Source organism: Myotis nattereri, assembly GCF_964212035.1.
Source record: "Myotis nattereri genome assembly, chromosome: 18".
Lineage (NCBI taxonomy): Eukaryota > Metazoa > Chordata > Mammalia > Chiroptera > Vespertilionidae > Myotis > Myotis nattereri.
Genome location: NC_138093.1, coordinates 16,281,673 through 16,303,636, shown reverse-complemented (window position 1 = coordinate 16,303,636; position 21,964 = coordinate 16,281,673). Strand labels below are relative to the sequence as shown.

Here is a 21,964-nt window from a genome sequence, read left to right as displayed (position 1 = left end):
TGTGTACACACACTTACACTTACACACACACACACACCACACACACACACACATTCTCTCTTCCTCTCTTTCTCTCTCATCCGTTGATTCTACTGTGTGCTTGCTCTGTTCTGAGCAAGGAAGACTCACCCCACCAATGTTTCCATTCTGTCCACCACGACAGCTAACTTCCACCCCTCCCACTGTAGCGCCCGCCCCCTGAACGTGAACTACGGAGACAGGCAATTAGGGTCTGAAGGCCTGACAAGCTTCACCCGAGGCCTCCTCACCACCAGGTGCACAAGGTGACCAGGACTGGGAGGCAAACCACAGCCACAGGTGGAGGGAACAGCTCCTTGGAGTAGGGGTCGGTGCTGAGGGGAACCAACGGGGGGGGGATCCCAGAGAGTCGCCCCCTATCTGAGTCCCGTACCCCACTCCCGGAATGACGTCATCCCAAGAACTGGCAAGAGACACAGCCAAGGGATAATAAATATAATTGCTGTGACAGAAGTCTACCTAGAGAAGGGGGCACATCCCACCCTCCCAGACCCCACCTGGCCCCTCCCGCATGCTGAGGGAGAGTTAGATGCGTTGAGATCACCCTGGGGCTGCTGGGAATCGGGTTGCTGAGGGTGGGTGCCAGTATTCTGGCTACTCAGCCCCAGACCCTGGCCAGCCCTCTAGCCCAGGACGTCCAGGTAGACGGGAGGCGCCTGGACCAGGGCTTGCAGCCTGGCGTGCACATCTTTGATGCTGTGGCGTTGCTGGGGCTCCCGCTGCCAGCAGCCCTGCATGATGGCATAGACCTCCGGTGGGCAGGCCCGTGGCCGCTCCAGCTCCCGTCCCTGAGTGATGCACTCAATCGCCTGGGGCCACCGGAAAGAGAGAGAAGAGGGCACACTGGGCTGGGGTCGGAGAGGGAGGCCAGCCCCAGGACTACCCCGCCTCCCTGAGGCTGCAAGGCAGGCCCCACAACATGTCTGGGCCTCTTGGCTACTCATAATCTAAAAGGATGCAGCGAACCCCAAGATTCCTTCCCACTCTGGCACAGCAGTGGGAAGGATTAAGGCTAGACAGCCTCTGGGAAGGTGGGGCTGGGGGAGGATTGCTCCCCAAAGGGCCAGAATCCTATGCCCAGAAGACTTGCCAGGTGGGCCGAAGAAGGGGAGGGGCCTGGGCATTTGCCAACACCATCAGCCCAGGGTTGAGGGCTGGAGGGAGGAACGCAGGGCCCCCCACCTCTGGGCTCCAGAGGCAAAAGGAAATCAGAGCAGGATTGCGGGTTTAGGCCTTGAAAAATGGCTGCTTGCGTTTGAAGGTAGAAGGCAACCCCTCGTCCTTCTCTATCCTGTGGGTATCACTCTGTGGGGCCCTAGCTCCTCGGAAAAGGAACGGCAGCAGGGAAGATCAGAGTTAGACTCCAGGAAGGACTGCTAGAGCTGCTAAGGGATCTAACGAAGAAGAGGCGGTGGCAGAGAGCTGGTTGAAGGGGCCTGGAGCCTCTCCCCTCCCCTCCTTCCCTCCCACCCCATTAGAGGACTTGGGTTATAGGCGGCACTAATTCCATTCCTTCTCTCAGTGCTTGAGAAAATTAAAATCTATAACCCTCTCCCCCACCCCACCAGCCTCCAGGGAACAGACTGCATTAGGAGAAGAAATGGAAACTGACAGCTGTGAGCCAAGGAGGGGGCGGGGGAGCGGCTCTGGAAGGCAGAACACCTGGGGCCTGCTCTGCTGTGTCCAGCCCTGAGGGGGAGGAGGCAGGACGGTCCTTCCTACAGTCTGACCTGCAGCCTTCCTGCTGCAGTCAGTGCCAGGCCCTCGTGTGCTGCGCTCTTCCCGTGCCTCTCCCTCCCACTGATAATGCCTAGCAGGTCTGTGAAATGCAGGGGCCTGAGGGCCATTTAGAAAGTGCGCTCAGGCTCCCCAGGAGCCAGTAAGTGGAGGCAAGAACAGGAGGCGGAAGGATGCAAGAAAGAACAGGGTCGGGCGGAGGGAGCACAGTGTGGGCGGGAGCTGGCCGCGGGAAGAGGGCCAGAAGGGGTCGGAGCTCTAACAGAGACCCCGGGGCGGGGCGGGGCGGGGCCGGCGGGGGCCCCCCAGGAGGGGCTGACCTCGTTGTTGGAGAGCTGGTACCAGGGCTGCTTGCCGTAGGTGAAGATCTCCCAGAGCAGCACGCCGAAGCTCCACACGTCGCTCTCGGTGGTGAACTTGCGGTAGAGGATGCTCTCGGGCGGCATCCAGCGGATGGGCAGCATGGTGCGGCCCCCCACCTGCGGCGGGCACGGGGCGGGGCGTCACCTCCGCCCGGCGGCCCCGCGCAGCCTCTCCCGGCGACACCCGCCCCCAGGCCGGTCATTAAAAATGCAAGGAAGGGGCTCTCCCGTCCGGGGCCAGAGGGAAAAGCAGGTGATGCCTTTTCGTCCTACCACCAGTGACTCCACCTGCTTTACGCCTCCCGCACTGGGTCGTGCAGCCATGCCCCCCACCCCCCGAGCTCAGAGGCTAAGAGCGGGGTTTCAGCCCGAGCGCCTCAGACCCCAGCGCCCCGGCCGAGGAAGAGGAGGGCGGGCCTGGAGGGGCGGGCGCTGGGCGGGGACTGAGCACCCAGGAGTCTATGGTTCGGTGCCGGGGCGGGCCTGGGACCGAAGAGCCTTACGCGGTAGTAGTCGGTGCTGTAGATGTCCCTGCTCATGCCGAAATCGCCGATCTTAACCACCAGACCCTGACCCACCAAGCAGTTGCGCGTGGCCAGGTCCCGGTGCACGAAGTGCAGCCCCGCCAGGTACACCATCCCCGCAGCGACCTGGCTGGCCACAGCCAGCAGCTGCCCCAGGCCCAGGGGCCCCGGAGCCACGTCCTCCCCGCCAGCCAGCAGCTTGGCATCAGGCCCGTGGGACCTGCAAAAGAGTGAGGGAGGCGTGGGCTGGGAGGAGAGAATCCCCCGGGGACCAAAGCCCGAGGGAGGGGGGTCTGGGGAGCTGGGGTGGAGTGGGGAGGGGACTCGGGGCTGGGAAAGGAGGGAGAACGGGAGAGGCAGCTGTCTGAGGGACAGGGGAGCGCAGGTGTGCCCACTGGTGCCGACATCTCCGCCCAGCTCTGCGCCTGGGAGCCCTCCAGGATTCCTGTCCCTCTCACCTTTGCCCTCAATATCCAGCCATGCCTGTGGGGTCTTCTTCCTTCCAAAGGTTTCCAGGATGCCCTCCTCCTCCCCACGGGCACCCCTTCAGGGCAGTCCCTGGCCACTCATTCTATTCCCCAATATTCCTTCTTCTGAACCTTTGCCTGAGCTGATGGCTTTGACAATACTACCCTTTCCTACTGGCCAGCTTTCTCCTTATCCATTAATTTCTTCATTTATTACAGATATTTGTTAAATGCACCTGAGCTACATGGAGAGTAGGATGGAATGTGAGGGGCACCTGATCAGCACGCAGGGTAGGAATGGAGGAAGTCAAGGAAAGCTTCCTGGAGGTAGAGTCATCTAAACTGAGACTCCAGCCCTGAGGAGTAGAGGTGGGTAAGCCATGGGTCAGGGATGGAGTGGCTGGGAGGGCAGTCCAGTGTGCCAGGCAGAGGCAACTGTAAGTACAAAGGCCCAGAGGCAAGAAGGAGCAAATGGCCCCTCCTAGGGGAAGTCTTCCAGACTTGTTAGGAGCTTCCCTGATGCCTTCCTTTGGTTCCCCTGTGCTCCACCCAACTTTGAGGGCTGCTTCTCCCACAGCCTGGGCCCCAGACGGTGGCCTGCATCCCTGGAACCTAGCACTGAGCCCACACAGTGTCTTGTGAGCAAAGGCCAGGGCTCCTCTCCGGCTCCTCTCGCCTCTTCCTCTGAGCTAGTCCCTCTCCACACTCAACCTCAGGTCTGGCGACGCCTCCCTCCGGCCCCACACCCTCAGTGGCTCCTCCCCACCCACAAGGGAAGCTCAGACTCCGGGTCTCTCCCAGCCGACGTCTGCCGCCTGATTGCATGGATGACCCATCACTCCCTCCCAAGGGACTGTGTGGGGACCAAAGCACGACCGTCACCTAACAATCACACCGAGCTTTCTCCTCCAGAATGACAGTCCCCGGGGTGGGGAGCCTGGTCAGAGAAGAAAGCTACTTGACAACGAAGGTTCAGCTAATGAGTCACAGCTGATTCCAAACACTGCCCGCTCCCATCATCTCATCAGAACAGGTGACCATTTATTTCATCAGAACATGTGACCATCACAGTCAGGGGTTAAAAGCAGGGCTCTGCCTGGGGTCATATCTCTCCTGGGTCATTTACTACCTAGGTGCCCTTGAACCTCTCTAAGCCTCATCTGTGAGATGGGCACAATTCTTGAAGTTATTCAAATGATCAGCACAAATTAGTACCCATATCCAGAGTCGTTCTGGCCAAAGCCAAAGAAATGAATTTTTGATAACTTTCTTCAAGTATAAATGGCCATATATGCTTGGAGACTATGAAAAATAAATATATATTTATATTATTACACAGATATACATGTTCAAGCACGTACAGCCTTATTGGGAGTGGACTGTGAAGTACAGGACATCGTGCCTGGTGAGTGTCGCTGCTGTCGTAGCAGTTATCTCAGCTGCCACCTCTTACAGGTGAGGCCGCTGTGGGCCACACACAAATGCACACTCTCTGCAAAGCTCACCGCCCCCCGAAGTTTCAGCGCGTGACTTCTGCCAGGGCCGCCTCCCTGGCTACCCGCTCCTTTGCATGGCCCGTCCCCATATTCACACATCTGCCTCCTTACGGTCAGGAGTCATGTCTTCCTGCTTCTTAGTGCCCCCCCTCAGGTCAACAGGCAAGCAAGGTTGTCCTTGCAGGGAAGGGACGCCAGGGCCCGGGGCCAGGGGCCAGCGCCGGGCCGGGTGCTCGTACCGGAGGAAGCGGTTGAGGTCCCCGTGCCGCATGTACTCGAAGACCATGAGCAGCGGGCGGCCCTCGGTGCAGACGCCAAAGAAGCGCACGATGTGCTGGTGCTGCAGCACGGTGAGCAGCTCGGCCTCGCGCTGGAAGTCCTGCCGCGCGCTCTCCGACACCTCCTTCAGCACCTGCGGGTGGGGGCAGGGACCGGGCTGAGCAGGGCAGAGCCCACCCCCAGCCTGAGCCCCCGTCCTGGGACAGTGGCCCAGGCCTTACCTTCACGGCCACCAGCATCTTGTCCTGCTCCGGCAGCAGGCTGTGGCACTCCGCCAGGAAGACCTTCCCAAAGGCGCCCTCGCCCAGCTCCCACTTGAGTACGATGTCGCAGCGCTTGATGTGACGGACACCTGGGGAGTGGCTCACGGGATCAGACAGGAGCCCCGTCTTGGGAAGGGTGGGGTCGGGGCCAGGACAGGACTGCCTAGCAGGGCTGTGCGCTGCACAAGGCACCGACCAAGGGGCAGATGGGGACTGAAACTGAGCCCTCACCCCTTCACCAAGCCCCATGCCGTGGTGAGACAGGGGTGGTGATGGTATAGAGCAGGGGTCCTCAAACTTTTTAAACAGGGGCCAGTTCACTGTCCCTCAGACCGTTGGAGGGCCAGACTATAGTTTAAAAAAAAACTATGAACAAATTCCTATGCACACTGCACATATCTTATTTTGAAGTAAAAAAACAAAACGGGAACAAATACAATATTTGTATTTGCATGTGGCCCGCGGGCCGTAGTTTGAGGACCCCTGGTATAGACAAGGGTGGTGATGGTATAGACAGGGGTGGTAATGGTGAGACAGGGGTGTTGATGGTATAGACAGGGGTGGTGATGGTGTAGACAAGGGTGGTGATGGTGAGACAGGGGTGGTGATGGTGTAGACAAGGGTGGTGATGGTGAGACAGGGGTGTTGATGGTATAGACAGGGGTGGTGATGGTGTAGACAAGTGTGGTGATGGTGAGACAGGGGTCATGATGGTGTAGACAGGGGCGGTGATGGTATAGACAAGGGTGGTGATGGTAAGACAAGGGTGGTGATGGTGAGACAGGGTTGTTGATGGTATAGACAGGGGTGGTGATGGTGTAGACAAGGGTGGTGATGGTGATACAGGGGTCATGATGGTGTAGACAGGGGTGGTGATGGTGTAGACAAGGGTGGTGATGGTGAGACAGGGGTCATGATGGTGTAGACAGGGGTGGTGATGGTGTAGACATGTGGGAAACTGTTTATTGCCTTCACTATCTGATAAGCATAGACAGAGCACTTCCCGAAACCCCGAAGGCTGGGTGCCTTTGAAGCCCTCCCAAAGGTCGGAGCTAGGCGCCACCTCTGTTTGTCCAGACAGTGGTAGCTGAAACTACTCCCCCATTTATTATTATGTAAATCCTTGCTGATGGGCTAGTCTGCTTGTTACTAGGGGGTCACCTGCCTAGGGCGATGCTATGGGTGCATCTCAGATCAATAAAAGCTTGGTGAGGCCTGAGCACAGAGAGGAGAAGTCCTTCGGGACTTGCCGCCTGGTCCCCCAATATTGCAAAATTATCTCGTGTCTTTTTCTCTCATTTGCTGTGCGGCTCCTCTTTCAGATACCGAACCCTACTCCACGCGAGTCGTGGAAGGAAACACTCAACATAGACAGGGGCGGTGATGGTATAGACAAGGGTGATGATGGTGAGACAAGGGTGGTGATGGTGAGACAGGGGTGTTGATGGTATAGACGGGTGGTGATGGTGTAGACAAGGGTGGTGATGGTGAGACAGGGGTCATGATGGTGTAGACAGGGGCGGTGATGGTATAGACAGGGGTGGTGATGGTGAGACAGGGGTGGTGATGGTGTAGACAAGGGTGGTGGTGGAAGGGAAGGCTTGTTCAGGCCTGGTGTAGGCTAAGGTGATGATGCAGGGGTCCTATACACGTGCATGCAGGTAAACTTGCCCCCACCCTTGACCCAGCATAGTCCCTCACAGGCATCACTGAAGTATTGTGGGTTCTCGATAATGTGGCCTTGGAGCCCGGAGCCTTTGCCCTCAGTGGGGGACAAGGAGCTGCCACCCAATGTCATGAAATGCAGGGACATGGCCAGTCCGTCCTCTGGAGCCAGCACAGCAGGGCCTGGGAAGGAGACACAGCCACAGGTGGCAGGGTGGCCGGTGACCCCACCCGCCTTGTAATCTGCAGGGGGAGGAACAGAGGAGCTAGGGAGCCAGGCAGCCAGCAGGGAGAAGGGAAGGCCCGATGGCCTCTCTATGCCTGGCTCCTGTCCAACCCCAGGCCCCATGGGCCCCCAAAGAACTCTCCCACTGCCCCTCCCCCCAGCTCAGACCTCCCAGACCCACTTAGTGTTTGACTACCATCCAGCCACCAATTAGCATCTGCTACTTCTGAAACTACCCAGCACCAGCCCGACACGCACTCACACGCACAGCCCCACAGCCAGGCCCTCACACCCCCAAACACACAGTCCCTAAACTCCACGTGTCCGCTGCCCCCACCCCAGCCCACAGAAGACAGAGTCAGGAAGAGCAGGTGGGAAACAAAGCCAGCAGGACAAGCTGGCGGACAGCCCTGCTACAGCCCCTCCACTCACGGTTGATCCCAAACTTGTTCCTCCGTCCACATTTATTGAGCACAAGGAACAGCGTAGAAAGGAAGAGGCAGGCAAAGACGGCCAGGCCCACAGCCACCGAGACCTGGGGGTGAGGAGGTTAGATCCGGGGCTGCTCTCCATCCCTAAGAGCTCCCCCACAGCAAACTGTGTCTCCATCCTGCATAGGAGCCCAGAGCAGGCTCCCAGCCCCGCCTCCGCCTCCCCTGGGGCCCAGGTTGTGGCTGTGAGGGTGGCTGACCGAGTGCAGGCCAGACTCTAATGCTCCCCGTTCTCTGATCAGAACTGACATGCAGATGAGCCCCTAGCCCAGCCTCCCAATCCCGTGGACAAGCTTCCACTTCCCATGCTCACCCCAAACGGCGTCTCATCCTTCTTCTCCACTGGGTCTCCCGACGTGCTGTTCGTGTCTGTGGGGACACAGAGCAGGAAGGTGGGCCTGGGCATGTGCTGTGGCTCCTCCAGCAACTCCCCACCCTGGCCCTGGCTGACCCCTTGGGGACCAGCTTAACTGTTCCCTCTGCCCCAGGCTTGGCTCCAGGGACCAGACAGAACCTGCCTCCACCCGGGGTACTCACCCACTGGCGAGAAGGAGACTGCAGCGGAGGGAGGAGAGAAAGCAGTCAGAAGGGGAAGGAGCGCAGTGAGTCCCCTTCCCCCTTGGGACTCAGGCCCCGGCTTCGATGTGACGGACACCTGGGGAGTGGCTTACGGGGGGACCAGGCCCCAGGCCTTCATGGGCTGCGGGTGGGATGGGGTGGTGGGGTGCTGGACCTCAAGCAAGAAGACGCACATGGCCCTTTTCCAGCTGGGCTGTGGATGCCCTGGATGGCTCTCTCCAGCCAGCCCAAGGGAATGGCACAGCTCAGGGATTAAGGATTCCTGGGGCACGGAGGAGGCAGGGGCAAGGAGGCCAGTACAAAGCTGGAGAACAGAACTCCACTGTTTTCTGTCCAGGACTAGGCTCTCCCACTTCTAGTGTCAGGATCACAGCAGATAGTGGGCCAGGCCTCCCCGGACACCAGGCTATGGACCCGGGTGTAGCCCAGGGAGGGGGGGCAGGGTTCAGGGTGGCCCTCGCACCAGGGATGGGGTCCTCGGGGTTGAACTCGAAAGGGTTGTCCATGAAGGCAGCCATGACGGAGGCGGAGGCCTGGCCTAAGGGGTTGGTGGCCAGCAGCGTGTAGTTGCCATTGTTGATGTGAGTGGGTTGGTTGAGGCGCAGGCACCCATGTCGCACAGTCTCATTGGCTGCCGGCTCCAGGAACTCGGTGAAGATGAAGCTGGTCTCGTTGAGCACGGAGCCATTGAAGAGCCAGCGAAGAGAGGGTGCCGGCTGCCCATCCACCGAGAAGGGGATGCACCATTGATGAAACGCCACTGCCTCATGCAGCTGCACGCTGGCCGGGACTGTGGGCCAGAGACAGTGCTGGTGAGAAGTGGGGGGGGGGGGCGGGGGGGGAGGGAGCGGGGGTAGCTGGAGGGGACCCAGCAGGACCTGACACGTGCAGGGACTAGTGGGGGTGGGAGGGCGTTGGCAGTAAATCTTAAATAAATCAGGCAGCAAGTGTATGACATTTGGAGGCTTAGAGAAAAGTGGTGGGTCTAAAGTAAGTAAGCAATAGCCCTAGAGATGAGAGGTACCAGCTGATGGAAATTAAACATGGAGTCTTTTGGATAAGTGTCATCAAGGTTAAGAAGATAGCCCCAGCCCTCGCTGGTTTGGCTCAGTGGATAGAGTGTCAGCCTGCAGACTGAAGGGTCCCAGGTTCGATTCTGGCCAGGGGCACATGCCTGGGTTGCGGGCTCAATCCCCAGTTGGGGGCGTGCAGGAAGCAGCCGATCGGTGATTCTCTCTCATCATTGATGTTCTATCTCTCTCTCCTTCTCCCTTCCTCTCTGAAATCAATAAAGAAATATATATATAAAAAGAAGATAGCCCCAGATAAGCATCAAACAAGCAAAAAATAAACAGAAGTTTTAAAATGTTTGGAAAGAAGACATGGTTTTGAAATAACCCAGCCTGAAAGAGGCAAAAAGCACCTCAATAATAGGAAAATATCTATAGCTATAGATCTATATGCATATATAGTTTATATTGGAATTCCAGCCAGCACTCATGCAATGGAATATTATTCAGCAATGAACTAAATGAAAAACTACTCCCATTCACATGGATGAATCTTACAAGTATAATGTGAGCAAAAGGAACTAGACACAAAATAATACTTGAGGTATGATTCCATTTATAGAACGTGCAAGAACGGGCAAAAACTACGCCATATTGATAGGGATGCATACTTGCATAAAATTCCTTTCAAAAGCAAGGAAATGATTATCACAAAAGTCAGGATGGGGTGGAGGGGAAGGATGGGATTCTGATTGGGGAGAGGAAGGGAGGGTCCCCGAGGTGCTGGTAAGAATAATTATTGCTTCAAGGGTATAGGTTTTATGCGGGAATCTATGTCTGCTACATTTCATATTAAAAGAAAAGTTACATAATGTAGAAGATTTAAAATAATTTATTGGCAGGCCTAGAGAAATTAGGCAGTGAGCCTAGAGAGGAACTGGGAAGGGCAATTGCTTCTCTTAAAACTAGTTTGTAGAGTTAGCGTCCTACAGAGGGTCAGGCACGAAGAAGTACAGTGGAGCCGGGAGAACAGCTGATGACCTCAGGTAGTAAGACTTGGGCAGAGGGCCAGGGAGAAATCCATCTCCATCCCTCTGGCCTTGATGAGCCCCCAGGCTTTCCCCCCAAAGGATCAGGTTTTCATGGGAATCTGGGAACAGCTGGGAAGGAGCAGCTGTGGAGACACACTCCCCACCCCTTTCCTCCAGCCCCTCCCACCCTCACATCTTCTTTTCAGAGAAGGAGATGCGGGCCGGCGGGCACAGGGCAGTCGCTGGGACTCACAGGAGACGTTGACCTGGACAGAGACTTCAGCCCGGCCCACCTCGTTCTCCGCCCAGCATGTCACATTCTTTCTATTGAGGTCGCTGGTAACGTTGGCCAGGGTCAGCCTCAGAGATGTCAGATTCCCAGATTGCTGTGTCAGGAAAAAGAGGGGGAAATCAAGAAGAGCATCCGCTGGCTTCTGGCTAGAGGCTGGGGGCTCGAGGAGCGGATGTCTTCAGGGACCCCCTCCGGCTCCAGATGGGAAAGAGAGGGGCCTGGTAGGGAGGGGGAGGAGAGAGGGATGGGAGGGAATCTTGCAGAGAACGGGCCTCCTCCATTAGAGCTTGATCAGACTCTCTCCTGGATTATTTATTTTAAAATGATCTGGAAAATGTAGAACATAACCAATGACCTCAGAGTAGACACAAAATGCCCCGAACCCAAATCGCCCTTCTGAACAGCTAAACAGCTGTCAGGGATCCAAGTATCAAATACACACCATACACACCTGGAGAACAAACGGGGACCTCGCCACCTACTCACCCCCCTTCCCCACGCCAGTTCTAACACACTTAGTCTCAGCGCAGGGCAGGCCGGAAGCAAGGCATGGCCCTGGCCACAGGGCGCCAGTTAGAAGCAACAGCAGCAGCATGACCTCCTCGGGCAGATGCAGACACAGAGTGAAGTTAGAGAGGCAACGTGACCTCATTCTGCATCATCATCAAAAGGCTGACTCAGCCCAACCCGCGGCCTGGCTCAGGAGCTGAGCATCGACCTATGAACCAGGAGGTCAGGGTTTGATTTCTGGTCAGGGCACATGCCCAGGTCGCAGGCTCGATCCCCACGCTTCTCTCCCATCATGGATGTTTCTATCTCTATCCCCCCTCTCCCGTCCTCTCTGAAATCGATAAAAATGTATTTTTAAAAAATAAAATAAATAAAAAGGTTGAGTCGGGTTCCGGTTCTCTTCCTAAGAAACCGTGGGCATGTGGAAGTTACGTGCTCTTATCTTGCTGAGCCATGGTTTCCTTGCTTTTGTAAGACGACGAGGTAGACAAAATGATCTTTTGACAGCTTAGCCGTTTTCATAAAAACGAGGGAAAGAAGTGAAGTAGTGGACAAATCTCACTGATCTGGAAACTTCTAAATGTGGAATCCCTCGACTAAAGCTAGAGGAGGTGAGGATCCCCTGGGCTTCCGCGGGACTATGGGAGTTCAAAGGTGCTGGAAGTGCTGCCCAGCCTCTTGTGCGGGCTCCGAGGCCCAGGCTCTGTGAGGACAAGCCCTGCCCTAAGGCCCTCTTTGCCGTCCCATCTCCAAATCACCCTGGAGTGTGGTATCCTACTAACTCTTCCCTCTGCAGCCTTCATTCCCCTCAAGGTGACCATCCTCCCTCCCCTCCATTTAACCCAGTTAGGGGGTGACTTTTCTATAGGAACTTTCTGGAAAACATAACTGATAGCGCCCTAACCGGTTTGGCTCAGTGGATAGAGCATCGGCCTGCAGACTGAAGGGTCCCAGGTTCGATTCCGGTCAAGGGCATGTACCTGGGTTGCGGGCACATCCCCAGTAGGAGGTGTGCAGGAGGCAGCTGATGGATGTTTCTCTCTCATCGATGTTTCTAACTCTCTATCCCTCTCCCTTCCTCTCTGTAAAAAAATCAATAAAATATATTTTTTAAAAAAACACACATAACTGATAGCAAACATGTAAATCTCTCAAAGAGAAAAACAAAACCCTGGAGTTTGTCAAAGCATCGCTGATCTCCACAGATAGTCAAGGCCCACCTCTGGCCTCCGCCTTGTCCCCTTTCCATTACTCCAGTGGCTTTGACCTCTGGGTGGAAGAACCAGAGGCGAGTGGCCCCTCCACCATGTCTGGCTCCCCCTACTCGGGGCTCCAGCGTTTCTTCCTGCAGCCCCTGCTCCAGGCGCCTCCGGCAATCCTGGAGTCGACGCCCCTCCCCAAGTGAGGGCCTCTCAGCTGAACACCCCCGCCCGGGTCCCACTGGCCCATCTCTTCCCAGGGGCTGGACCCTGTGTGTCTACCCAGGTGGGGACAGCTTTTGGGGTGGGCACAGCCCACGGCTGGCCCCTCCTGACCTTGTCCACAAGGCCTCCTGAGCCAGCTGTGGCTGCTCTTGACTGCCCGTCGCCAGCCTGAGGACACAGGGCGAGCCTGGGAAGGTGCCCAAAGACACATCTGAATGACAGAGATAAAGGCCAGAGAGTGGCCAGAGGCAGGCAGGACATCAGAAGGCCATCACGTCCACCTCTTCAGTTTACAGATAAGAAAACCGAGTGCAGGCAGATTAAGAGATGTTTCCGAAACTCGCTCTAAGGATTAATGAGTGAGCGAGCTGGAACCAGACCTAAGCCTCCTTTACTATATGCTTATCACACACCCAAGACAGCCTGCTTCCAGAATCTCCAGAAAGAGGCCGGAAGTCCCCCGAGAACCAGCCTGGCTATGGGACGGGACCACAGACACTGCGCCCTCTCCACGGCCCTCAATTTCCTTATCTAGAGAGGGGGTGGGCGGGAGGGATGGTCTGCAGCTCCAAATGTGAGGGCTCTGCGACCCTCTGTCTTGCAGCCAGAACCATGTTCCCAGAGAGGGGGCTCCAGCAGAGCCTGGGGTCCCCACGGGGCCAGTGCCCTTCCTGAGGCCACGTGTGGGCCTGGGGCTGCCCCACAGCACGAGCCTGAGCCCCGAGGACCTCAACCAGCTCTGTCCCTCTGTTGCCCTCTATGTGCTTCTTATCTGTGGTCTCTTTTCCTGTCTTTGTCCCCTGTGTTCTGCCCAGGATTCCGGGGAGAGGGGAAGGGGCAGCGATGGTGGAGGGCTGCTCACCATCACCGTGGCTGACTCCTCCAACTCTGAGACAATCCAGCCGGTGTCCTTCACGCCCTGCCCCTTCACCTGGCACTGCAGCAACACGTCGTCCCCCACGCCCACGGAGGCATTGGGCATCTGGACCTTCAGCATGGGCACGCCTGGTCACCCAGGATGCCCAAGGGGTGTTAGAGAAGGCAGTGGCCTCAGAACCCACCCAAAGCCGTGCTCCTTTCCCCAACCTCCTCGGGGACCCTGAGCCCGCCACTGCCATGCTCCCCACCCTTCCGTTTCCCCAGCTCTTGCCAATGCCCGCTCCCCAGGCGTCCTTCAGTGCTGCCCGCCCCCCACCAGCTCTGCTCTGTGCCCTCTCCCCAAGCACGTAGCTCTCTTTCCCAGCCCCTGGCCCACCTCCAGCACCTACCACAGCTGGTGTTGGACATGTGGGCAACGGACTCCTGCCCGAGACACTGGAGCTTCCGGACGCCGCCCAGTCCCTCCTCCTCCCAGCGCTGCAGCCAGTGCAGGGCACAGGAGCAGAGCAGAGGGTTCCCAGACAGGACTCTGGGGGGGAGGGGGGGATACCAGGAGAGTCAGGAGAGGGGAGGAGAGGGGTGGGCCTGAGAGCCACACTGAATGAAGCCCACAGTAAGAGGGAGTGCAGTTAGCAGCGTGGAATGTCTCGAGGAAAAGGAGTGTGGACATGGAAGTCCCTCTCACCAACCAGTAACAAGACATGGGAAGAAACAGAACGCAGAAGGTCAGACAGGTGCCTATGGCCCATGGCCCTCTCTGACCCTGGCTCCCCCGGGGGAGGGGCCAGGTGACAAGGAGGGACGGACATTGCCTCCAGGGGAGGCCCAGAGGCCTTCGGTGTCCCACCCACCCCACTGCACAGGCAGCTGCAGCCCCCAGCCTCCTGAGCACACACAGAATTGGTTGTCCAGGCCAGCACCCCACCCCACACCCCATCCGCCCCCCAAGGCAATAAGCCCCTCAAGGGGTAGGTCTGCAGCCTACGTTTTCATGGGAGGTTCACAGGCATGCACAGAGTCCCCCGTCTCAGCTCACAGATAAACAGGGAGTCCCCAGAGCCACTCTGCCCTGCCAGCTCCACACAGACACAGTGACACAGTATCACACACACACACACACACACACCACACACACACGCACGCACGCACGCATGCTGCTCTTGCCCCTGGAGCACCCACACTCACAGTTCCTGTAAGGAGAGGCCCTGGACGGTCTTCCAGGAGAGAGACTCCAGAGCATTGAAGGAGAGGTTCCTGCGGGAGGTGAGACAGCGAGACAGACCCCAGTGAGCAGCGACCTCCCTCGGACCAGCCTGACCCAGCTTGAGGGAGGGGAGGAGCCCAGGAGCCCAGCCCAGCAGGGAGGCCTTGGGGGTGGGGGGACAGGTTAGGCTCTTCGCGTGCCCTTCTTCTTCCTGGAACAAGAGCTCACCCCACTTAACCCCCTCCCCAGACTCCAGGGAGGGGGTCCAGAGAACAGCTGCTCCTTCCTCCCCACCCTTGGCCCCAGCTGGCAAAGTGCTGAGGCCCCAGCGGGGGGAGGGGGCTCCATCTGTGCTCTCCTCCCCACAGAGCCCAGGACGGAGGGGGTTGGGGGGACTGGGCTCCCACACTCTCTTGCCCCCTACCGGATGAGGAGGGGTTCAGAGTGCTTCCTCAGGTCCCCTCCCCATTCCTCCTCGGGGACTTAAGAAAGCAGCTGAAAGGGCCCCCAGGCCCCCATCCCCTTGTTGGAGAGATGGAGAGGTGACCTGGGGGCGGGGGGGGGCAGCTCCAGGCCACACAGGAAGCTGGTTTAGGAGCTCCCGGCACCAACCAGCACCTATGAGAATGTTCCTGCCCCTCCTGGGGCCTTCTGCCTCCGAGGGGCCTGCCCTGGCCCTCTCCTTGCTTAGCTGTCCTGCAGAGGGATCGGAAAGCCTACCCTCTCCAGCACCACAGCGCTGAGTGTGGTTCTGTCCGGCCACTCACAGCTGAGTGACCTCAGCCCAGAAAGTAGCCTCGCTGAGTCTCAGAACCCTCGTTCTGAAAGTGGGGATGACACTCTCTCCAGGCTGAGTGCAGACTCACTAGCATACGGAGGGTGAGGTGCACATTGTTAGCGGAACCCCCAGTTCAGAGTCAGTGATGTGGCATCTGATGCGGCATTTGTGGTTATTGTTGTTCAATCACTGGACACAACAGAGAGTTTAGGGTACCCAGCACAGCCATGTGGATGACAGGTCCCACCACCCTTCCCTCTCTCCATCTGCCTGTGATGGGGGGAAGTTGCTGGACTCTTGCCCTCAGGGAGGGGCAGTCAGGGACACCAAGGGCCTCTCCTTCAGCAGTCTCTCCTGCCCGCCCTTCCCCGCCCCGTCCTGAGCCGGGACTCCAAGGCATGGGGAGGGTGACGAGTGGCAGGTCTGATACCCCAGCTCCCAGGGAAGATGGATCCCAGCCAGACCCCAGGGTCCTGCTCCAGCCCCTTGCTCCCCAGTTCACGCGTATCTGAACTCTGGGGAGAAAAAAACGGGACGGGAGCCTAGGAGAATGTTCCTGTCGCATGAAGCATGGAAGTGAGACAGCGAGAAGGGCCTCTGGCTGCAGGGTGGGAGCTGAGAGCGCTGCCCCCTGAAGTGGAGGAGAGCCCCAGGCTGCCCCCTTCCTCACTACAGGCCCCGGGGGAGGGCCCAGCCCATCAGCTGCCCACGTCTGGGTGGCCTCCCACCCTCCCTGCCCAGCCCGGGCCACTCACAGGCGACTGAGGCGAGGGGTGAAGTGGAAGGCATCTGGCGCCACGCCCCGGAGGCCACTCTTCACGATGGTGCTGGGAAGGGTGCAGCAGGGGCAGCTCCAGGGCCTCCGCCACCGGGTCCTGGCATCTCTCTCTGCCCAGGCCAGCCCCCAGTCCCCGTGCTGAGCCTGGACCCCTCCCCATCCCCCATCCCCCACCCCCCATCCCCCATCTCTCACAGCTTCCTCAGCTGCCCGGGACCCCCGTGCTTTGTGACTCCTCCAGCCCTCAGGCCTCAGCCTCTCAGGTCCTCCCAGGCCCCTGGGACCTTTGAGCCCACCCGACCCTCTGGTCCAACGGGCTCGGCACTGAGCCCTTCACCCACAGTCCCCGCTCCTCACAGGTTTCTCAGCTCCCCCAGGCCCCTCAGGTGATTGGGCTCCAGACGCTGCAGATGCTGCTCATTCTCGATGTAGCTGTGGGGAGAGGGGAGGGGAGTCACGGGAGGCCAGACCCACCCTCAAGTCCCCATACCCGCCTACCCGCCTCTCTCACAGTCACACACACCTGTGTGCATGCATGAACGCTCATACTGTGCACAGACTCATTTACACACACACACAGGCACAGGCACGCACCCACATCTGCATACACACATGCACAGGCACACACCTCCTCACACAAGTCACACGTGAACATGTATGCATGCATCCTCACACCGTCACACATGCACGCTCTCATTTCTCATGGACATGCGCACGCTCAGACATGGACACACACACAGAGGCATAAATATATGCATAGAAATGTAACTCCTCACACACGGTCACACACATGCATGCCTGAAGCCACAGATGTGCGCCTGGGTATGCTCACACCCTCACCCATGGACACACATATACATAGAGCTCTCTCAGGCACACGTACACATGTGTGAGACTGTATGTGCACACTCACATTCATAAACACACACAAGTCCATTCTTGGCTTGGCATTCTGCTCTTTTACACAGGCCTGTCCTGCTCGTGCCAACAATGGGGGCCCTGCTGAAGCACTTGCTTCCATAGGGGCCTAGGCTCTTAGCGGCCACTGCCCACCTAGCACAGAGGATGCCTCATGGTCATGCAAATATGTGTGCCCAAACACACCTGCTCACCCATCCCTCCGCGCGCACACACACACACACACACCACCCTCCCCCTTAAAGCCACGCTCAACACAAATCCCTACTCCCCCCTGCCACCTTTCAGCACAGCGAGCAGAGACACAGAGGCTGTCAGCCAGAGACATCTTGAACCCCTCCCCGCCCCAGGAGGGACCTAGGAAGGAGGAGCGGGGCAGTGAGAGGATGGGTCAGAGTGCGTGGTGAAGAGGCGTGGGGGGCTGACTTACACAGTGAGAGGGCCACGGGAAGGCCCAGGGTGGGGGGTGGCAGAAAAGCAAACAGAGAACGAGAAAAAAAAGGCACTGAGAAAGAGAAACTGATAGGAAGAGACTAGGAGAGAGAGAGAGAGAGAGAGAGAGAGAGAGAGAGAGAGAGAGAGAGAGAGGAGACAGAGAGCCAGAGAAAGCTCGGTAGGGATATGGGAAAGAAAGGAGGAAGAAGGAAGAGCAGGCATGCGGGGGGGGGGGGGGGGGGGGGATTGTTGATGCCCTGGGCACTGCCCAGCCTCTGGATCTGACATGCCAGGGAATTCCTGAGAACTCGGCTGCCCTGCAGGGGCACGTCAGTGAACCCCCCACCCACACACACGCCAGGGGCCCCTGACTCACTGTCTCAGAACCCCCCCCCCTCCCCTCTGACTTCCCCGAAGTTGTGGGAACCAGGAGAAGCCTGAGTGACCCTCTCTTCCTCTCCCCTTCCCAACCTTGGTCCCAGCAGACAGTCCCCCGGGGCCTCGGGAATGAACTCCAGTGACTCTGAGGGGAGTGGGCCCCTGCCCAGAGTGCGTGGAGCTGTATGGACCCGGGAGGGGGTGAGAATGCAGTGGCCGGGCATGTGCAAGCTGTCAGGCAGCGTGCTCAAAGCTGCCTCATTCGTTTGGATTCATAATCAATCTGTCTATTCAAGTCCATTATCTCCTCGTTAGCTCTGCCAGTGATGGAGGAGGAGGGGACCCTGCAAGCGGAGGCAGGGGGTCAGGCTGCCGCCCCACCCAGAGAGAGAGCTCAGCTCACCAGCCTGCAGGTCTCCTCCTACCCACCCAGCCCCAGCCTGTCCGCGCCCCTCACTCCCAGGCTGGACCCACTTGGGGCTTGGGAGGAAATTGAGAAATGAGAGCTCTGATAGGAAATATTCCAGAGCCTGGGCCCTGGCTTGAAGGTCCAGGGTGATGAATGGAATGGACAGAGGGGTGGCAACTGGATCTCATGTCCCCTCCCATTATGCCGAGACCTAGGCCCAGACCAAGACAAGGCCATCTCTTTTTCCCCTGGTCTCCCTAGGGCCTTTAGAGAGACTGAGCACCTTCCCGTTAATGGCAAGATACCCGAGGAACTCAGTGCCCATTACCGCAGGCTGCTCAAGTAACTTCCAGAGATGGCCCCTGACTCAGATACCTTCTCGCCTGTCCGTCCCTGCATGAGACCCAGGCTCCTGGCCCACCCTCTAAGCCCCAAGCCCACAAGAGGGGGCTTTTCTAGCAGGTCCTCCTCTCTCCTCCTCGTCTTGCTGGCCCCACCAGCCAGACAGAATACTCAAGTATTTTCTAGCCATCACCATGCGATGCTTGAGTATCTCTAAGCCAGTTATTACAGAACACTCCCATAGGTTTCGCCAGCTGCTAAAAAGTACTTGAGTATTTAAAATATATTTTTATTGATTTCAGAGAGGAAGAGAGAGGGAGAGAGAGATAGAAACATTAATGATGAGAGAGAATCATGGATTGGCTGCCTCCGGCACACCCCACACTGGGGATTGAGCCCGCAACCCAGGTGGGTGCCACCATGACCTGGAGTCCAACCGTGACCTCCTGGTTCATAGGTTGACGCTCAACCACTGAGCCTTGGGCGAGGATACTTGAGTATTTTGTAGCCGGTTACTGCAGAAGGCTGGACATTCCTCCCAGTGCTGGGCCCTGCCTTCCTCTCCCAAGTAGAGAGACAAGGGTGGACAGGGAGATGGGTGTGGGGAGAGAGAAGCCAGGAAGGGGAGGGGGGTCTCATTTCCTATATCCAAATCAAGGAATCCTGGGGACATGGGGAGAAGAAAGCTCAACCACCCAAGCTATGGCTCCTCACCACCTCCCAGTTAAATTCCCAATTCCAGAGGGAAGGAGTGGGGGCTGCCTGGTCATGACAAGGGAGGGGTGAGGGGTAGTTTCCCCGGGAAAGAGGATAAGGCGGTAAGGGTGTCCAAACGGAAGGGTTCTCCTGAGCTCCAGAAAGCTGCTTGGAGACGGCTGGGCTCTCTCAGACCTGGTCCGCGGAGAGTCCCCCTAGTTCTCCCCGAAGCCAGCGCCCCAGCTTCCCTGAGCACTGGTAACGTCCAGGCAGGGGCTGTGGTTCCCGACAGGGCGGCAGCGGCGCAGGAGCAGGACCAGGGCGCAGCCTCCAGCCGCGCCCGCCGTCCTGATCGCAGCGAGTCCGCACCCTCGGGGCTCGGCTATGCTCGCTTGTCCCCGCGCCCTCTCGCCCGCCCGACACTCACAGCTCGGTCAGTTTCTCAGGGTCCTGCAGGTGGCGGAGGCTCTCCAGGGCCCCAGCCCGGCTGCAGCGCAGCACCGAAGGGCCGTGGCGGCAGCAGACCTCGGGGCAGGGCGCAGCGCCCGCAGATGCCAGCATCAGCCAGACCAGCAGGCGACCGGGGCCCATAGCCAGGCAGTGCCCGCGTAGCTGCCCGCGCCGTCCGCCTCGCAGCATCCCGGCGGCGCCCGCCTCGCCCGGCCGGGCCGCCGTCAGTGCGCTCCTCCAGCGGCTGCTGGGGCTCCCCAGACACGTGCGCTGGGCGGTGTTAAAGACCCGGTCGCCAGGAAAGGGCGGAGCCAGCGGCCCCCGCCCGGCTCCGCCCCCTCTGGCTCGCATCCCTCCCCCACCTCTGCTAAGCCCCCAACTCAGTCCCCACCCCTTTGGAGGGGGGGCCGCGCCAGCTTTCTTCCCCAAGATCCCCCCGCTCTGGGGCTCTGGGAGACGCGGAGGGGCAATCGCGGAACGCCTCAGAAGTGTCCGCTGGGGTGGGGAACTGGGAAGTTGATACGGTATTTCTCCCAGCCTAAAGCAGCTGCATTTAGGGGGGAGGGAAGGGGACTGAGCCCGGGAAAGGTTGCCGTCCAGGTCATCCTAGCCAGTCCGGGTCTCAGAGGTCCCTCCTCACGGCGCACGTGCCTGTGGGAGTGTGCAATGTCACTTGGGGTAAATCAGGTGAAACCCACTCTAAACCCCAAGAAGAAAAGGGAAGGGACCCCAAAAAGACCCAACGCGGGACCTCGAGAAGGTGAAGTCAAGAGTCAGAGAAAAGAGAAGGTGACACCCAAAAAGCGGGAGAAGGGGGACGGGGGAGCGGAGATGCCGATTTCCGGCAGAGACCACAGGGTGGCGCAAGAAGCCAGCGCGCAAAGGTGTGAGCTCCGCCGGGGTGGGGGGGGGGGGGGCACGGCCCGCGGCGCCCACCGCCCTGCGCCTCCCGACCCCAGCAGCAGCCCCCGGCCCAGGCTAGCCAGCGCTGGCCCCCAGGCCGGGTAGGTCCAAGTTGGACGGGCATCGATCGCCACCCCGACAAGAGCATCGATTTCTGCACGGAGAAATTAATAGATCTTCTCTTAGCTCCTTGGACGCGGGAGCGGCCGGCGGGTGAAGCTGGGACCCGTCGGTCTTAGGAGGCCGCACACCTGGAAAGCCCCTGGATCCCCAGCACCCAGGGCGTCACAGGGCATGTCCCAGCCCTCACACCCCGTCGGCCTTCGTGGCCTCAAGAGCCAAGAAAAGGAGGAGGAGGAGAGGGATGCGGGGGTGGGGGTGGGGGGTGCAGACAAGGGCTCCCGGGAAAGAGCAGCGCGCAGGTCTCTTCTCCAGAACCCGGCACAGACCGCACCCCCACCCCCAATTCCCTGAGGCACAGACGCACAGACAAACCAGGCCAACCCAGCAGCCTGAATTCAAGAAGTCAAGGACATCGCTTCTCGGCCTTTTGGCTAAGATCAAGAAGTCAAGGACAGAGGCGGGGCCCACAGGGCGACTGCTCTCTCCAAGGGGATAGTGGTCGGGACCACGGACTTGGCTGGGACGGAGGCCTCCAGGGATGCTGGGGGCGGGGAGAGACCAAGGACTTTAATATGAAGGAGACACAATTCACGTTCCCGCCAGGTTTCAACAAGCTCGCTCAGCCAGGACATGGCTGCCAGCAGTCCCCCCGCGGGTGTCCTTGCTTGATGGCAGGACCTAGAACCCCGCAGCCGGCTGTGCGCCTCGGGTTGAGCAGCCCAGCTTGAGAGAAGTCCACACGGCGGCGCCAGGGAACTCATCCCTGGCCTACCCCCCCCCCCCCGCCCCCGCCCCCGTATTTTGGCCTTATTTCCCCAACAGACCTGTCCCCCATCGCACCCCCTCAGTTGTCAGGTTAAATATTTTGGCTTGGCGGGAGGGGCGGAGAGACCCGAGGCCGACAAACCAATCCCTTTGGACGGGGGGCGGGGAGCACGGGAGCCCCTGCGTGCGCGGCGGGGAGGCGGCCGGCGGCGGGCACTTGGGAGCAAAGCGCGCCCCTAGAGCCCCGAGAAGACTCTCCGTGCGCTCCCGGACCCCCACTGCTCTCCGGGGGCTGCAAGCTCCTCGGGCTCCTCTGGCCCTTGGCGCTGGTCGGCCTCTCAGACCCCTTTGCTCTGCACCCTGTGCGACCACCCCGCCATGGGGTCTCTCTGAGTCTCTTCCCCTGCTGCCTGCGTCCCGGTCCTCTCCTCTGTCTCCGGCTTCACGCCGAGTCTTCCGTTTCTAGCTGCCTGTCGCTGTCTGTCTCTGTGGCTGTCATTCCTTTGTTCTG

General features: G+C 58.9%; 1 protein-coding gene across 1 annotated transcript; it reads right to left on the bottom strand.

Moving 5' to 3' along the window:
- Positions 1-459: 459 nt before the first annotated feature.
- On the bottom strand, positions 460-20,013 carry NTRK1 (neurotrophic receptor tyrosine kinase 1; the record flags this gene model as incomplete). The annotated part of the gene is made up of 17 exons (XM_081113279.1): positions 460-848; positions 2,097-2,255; positions 2,642-2,882; positions 4,865-5,037; positions 5,126-5,256; positions 6,869-7,015; positions 7,491-7,593; positions 7,863-7,918; positions 8,087-8,104; positions 8,592-8,918; positions 10,423-10,555; positions 13,258-13,400; positions 13,664-13,803; positions 14,460-14,528; positions 16,012-16,083; positions 16,392-16,466; positions 19,640-20,013. 17 exons carry the CDS (start codon positions 20,011-20,013, stop codon positions 663-665), a joined length of 2,547 nt encoding a protein of 848 aa, XP_080969405.1. The 3' UTR covers positions 460-662.
- Between the last annotated feature and the right edge of the window lie 1,951 nt (positions 20,014-21,964).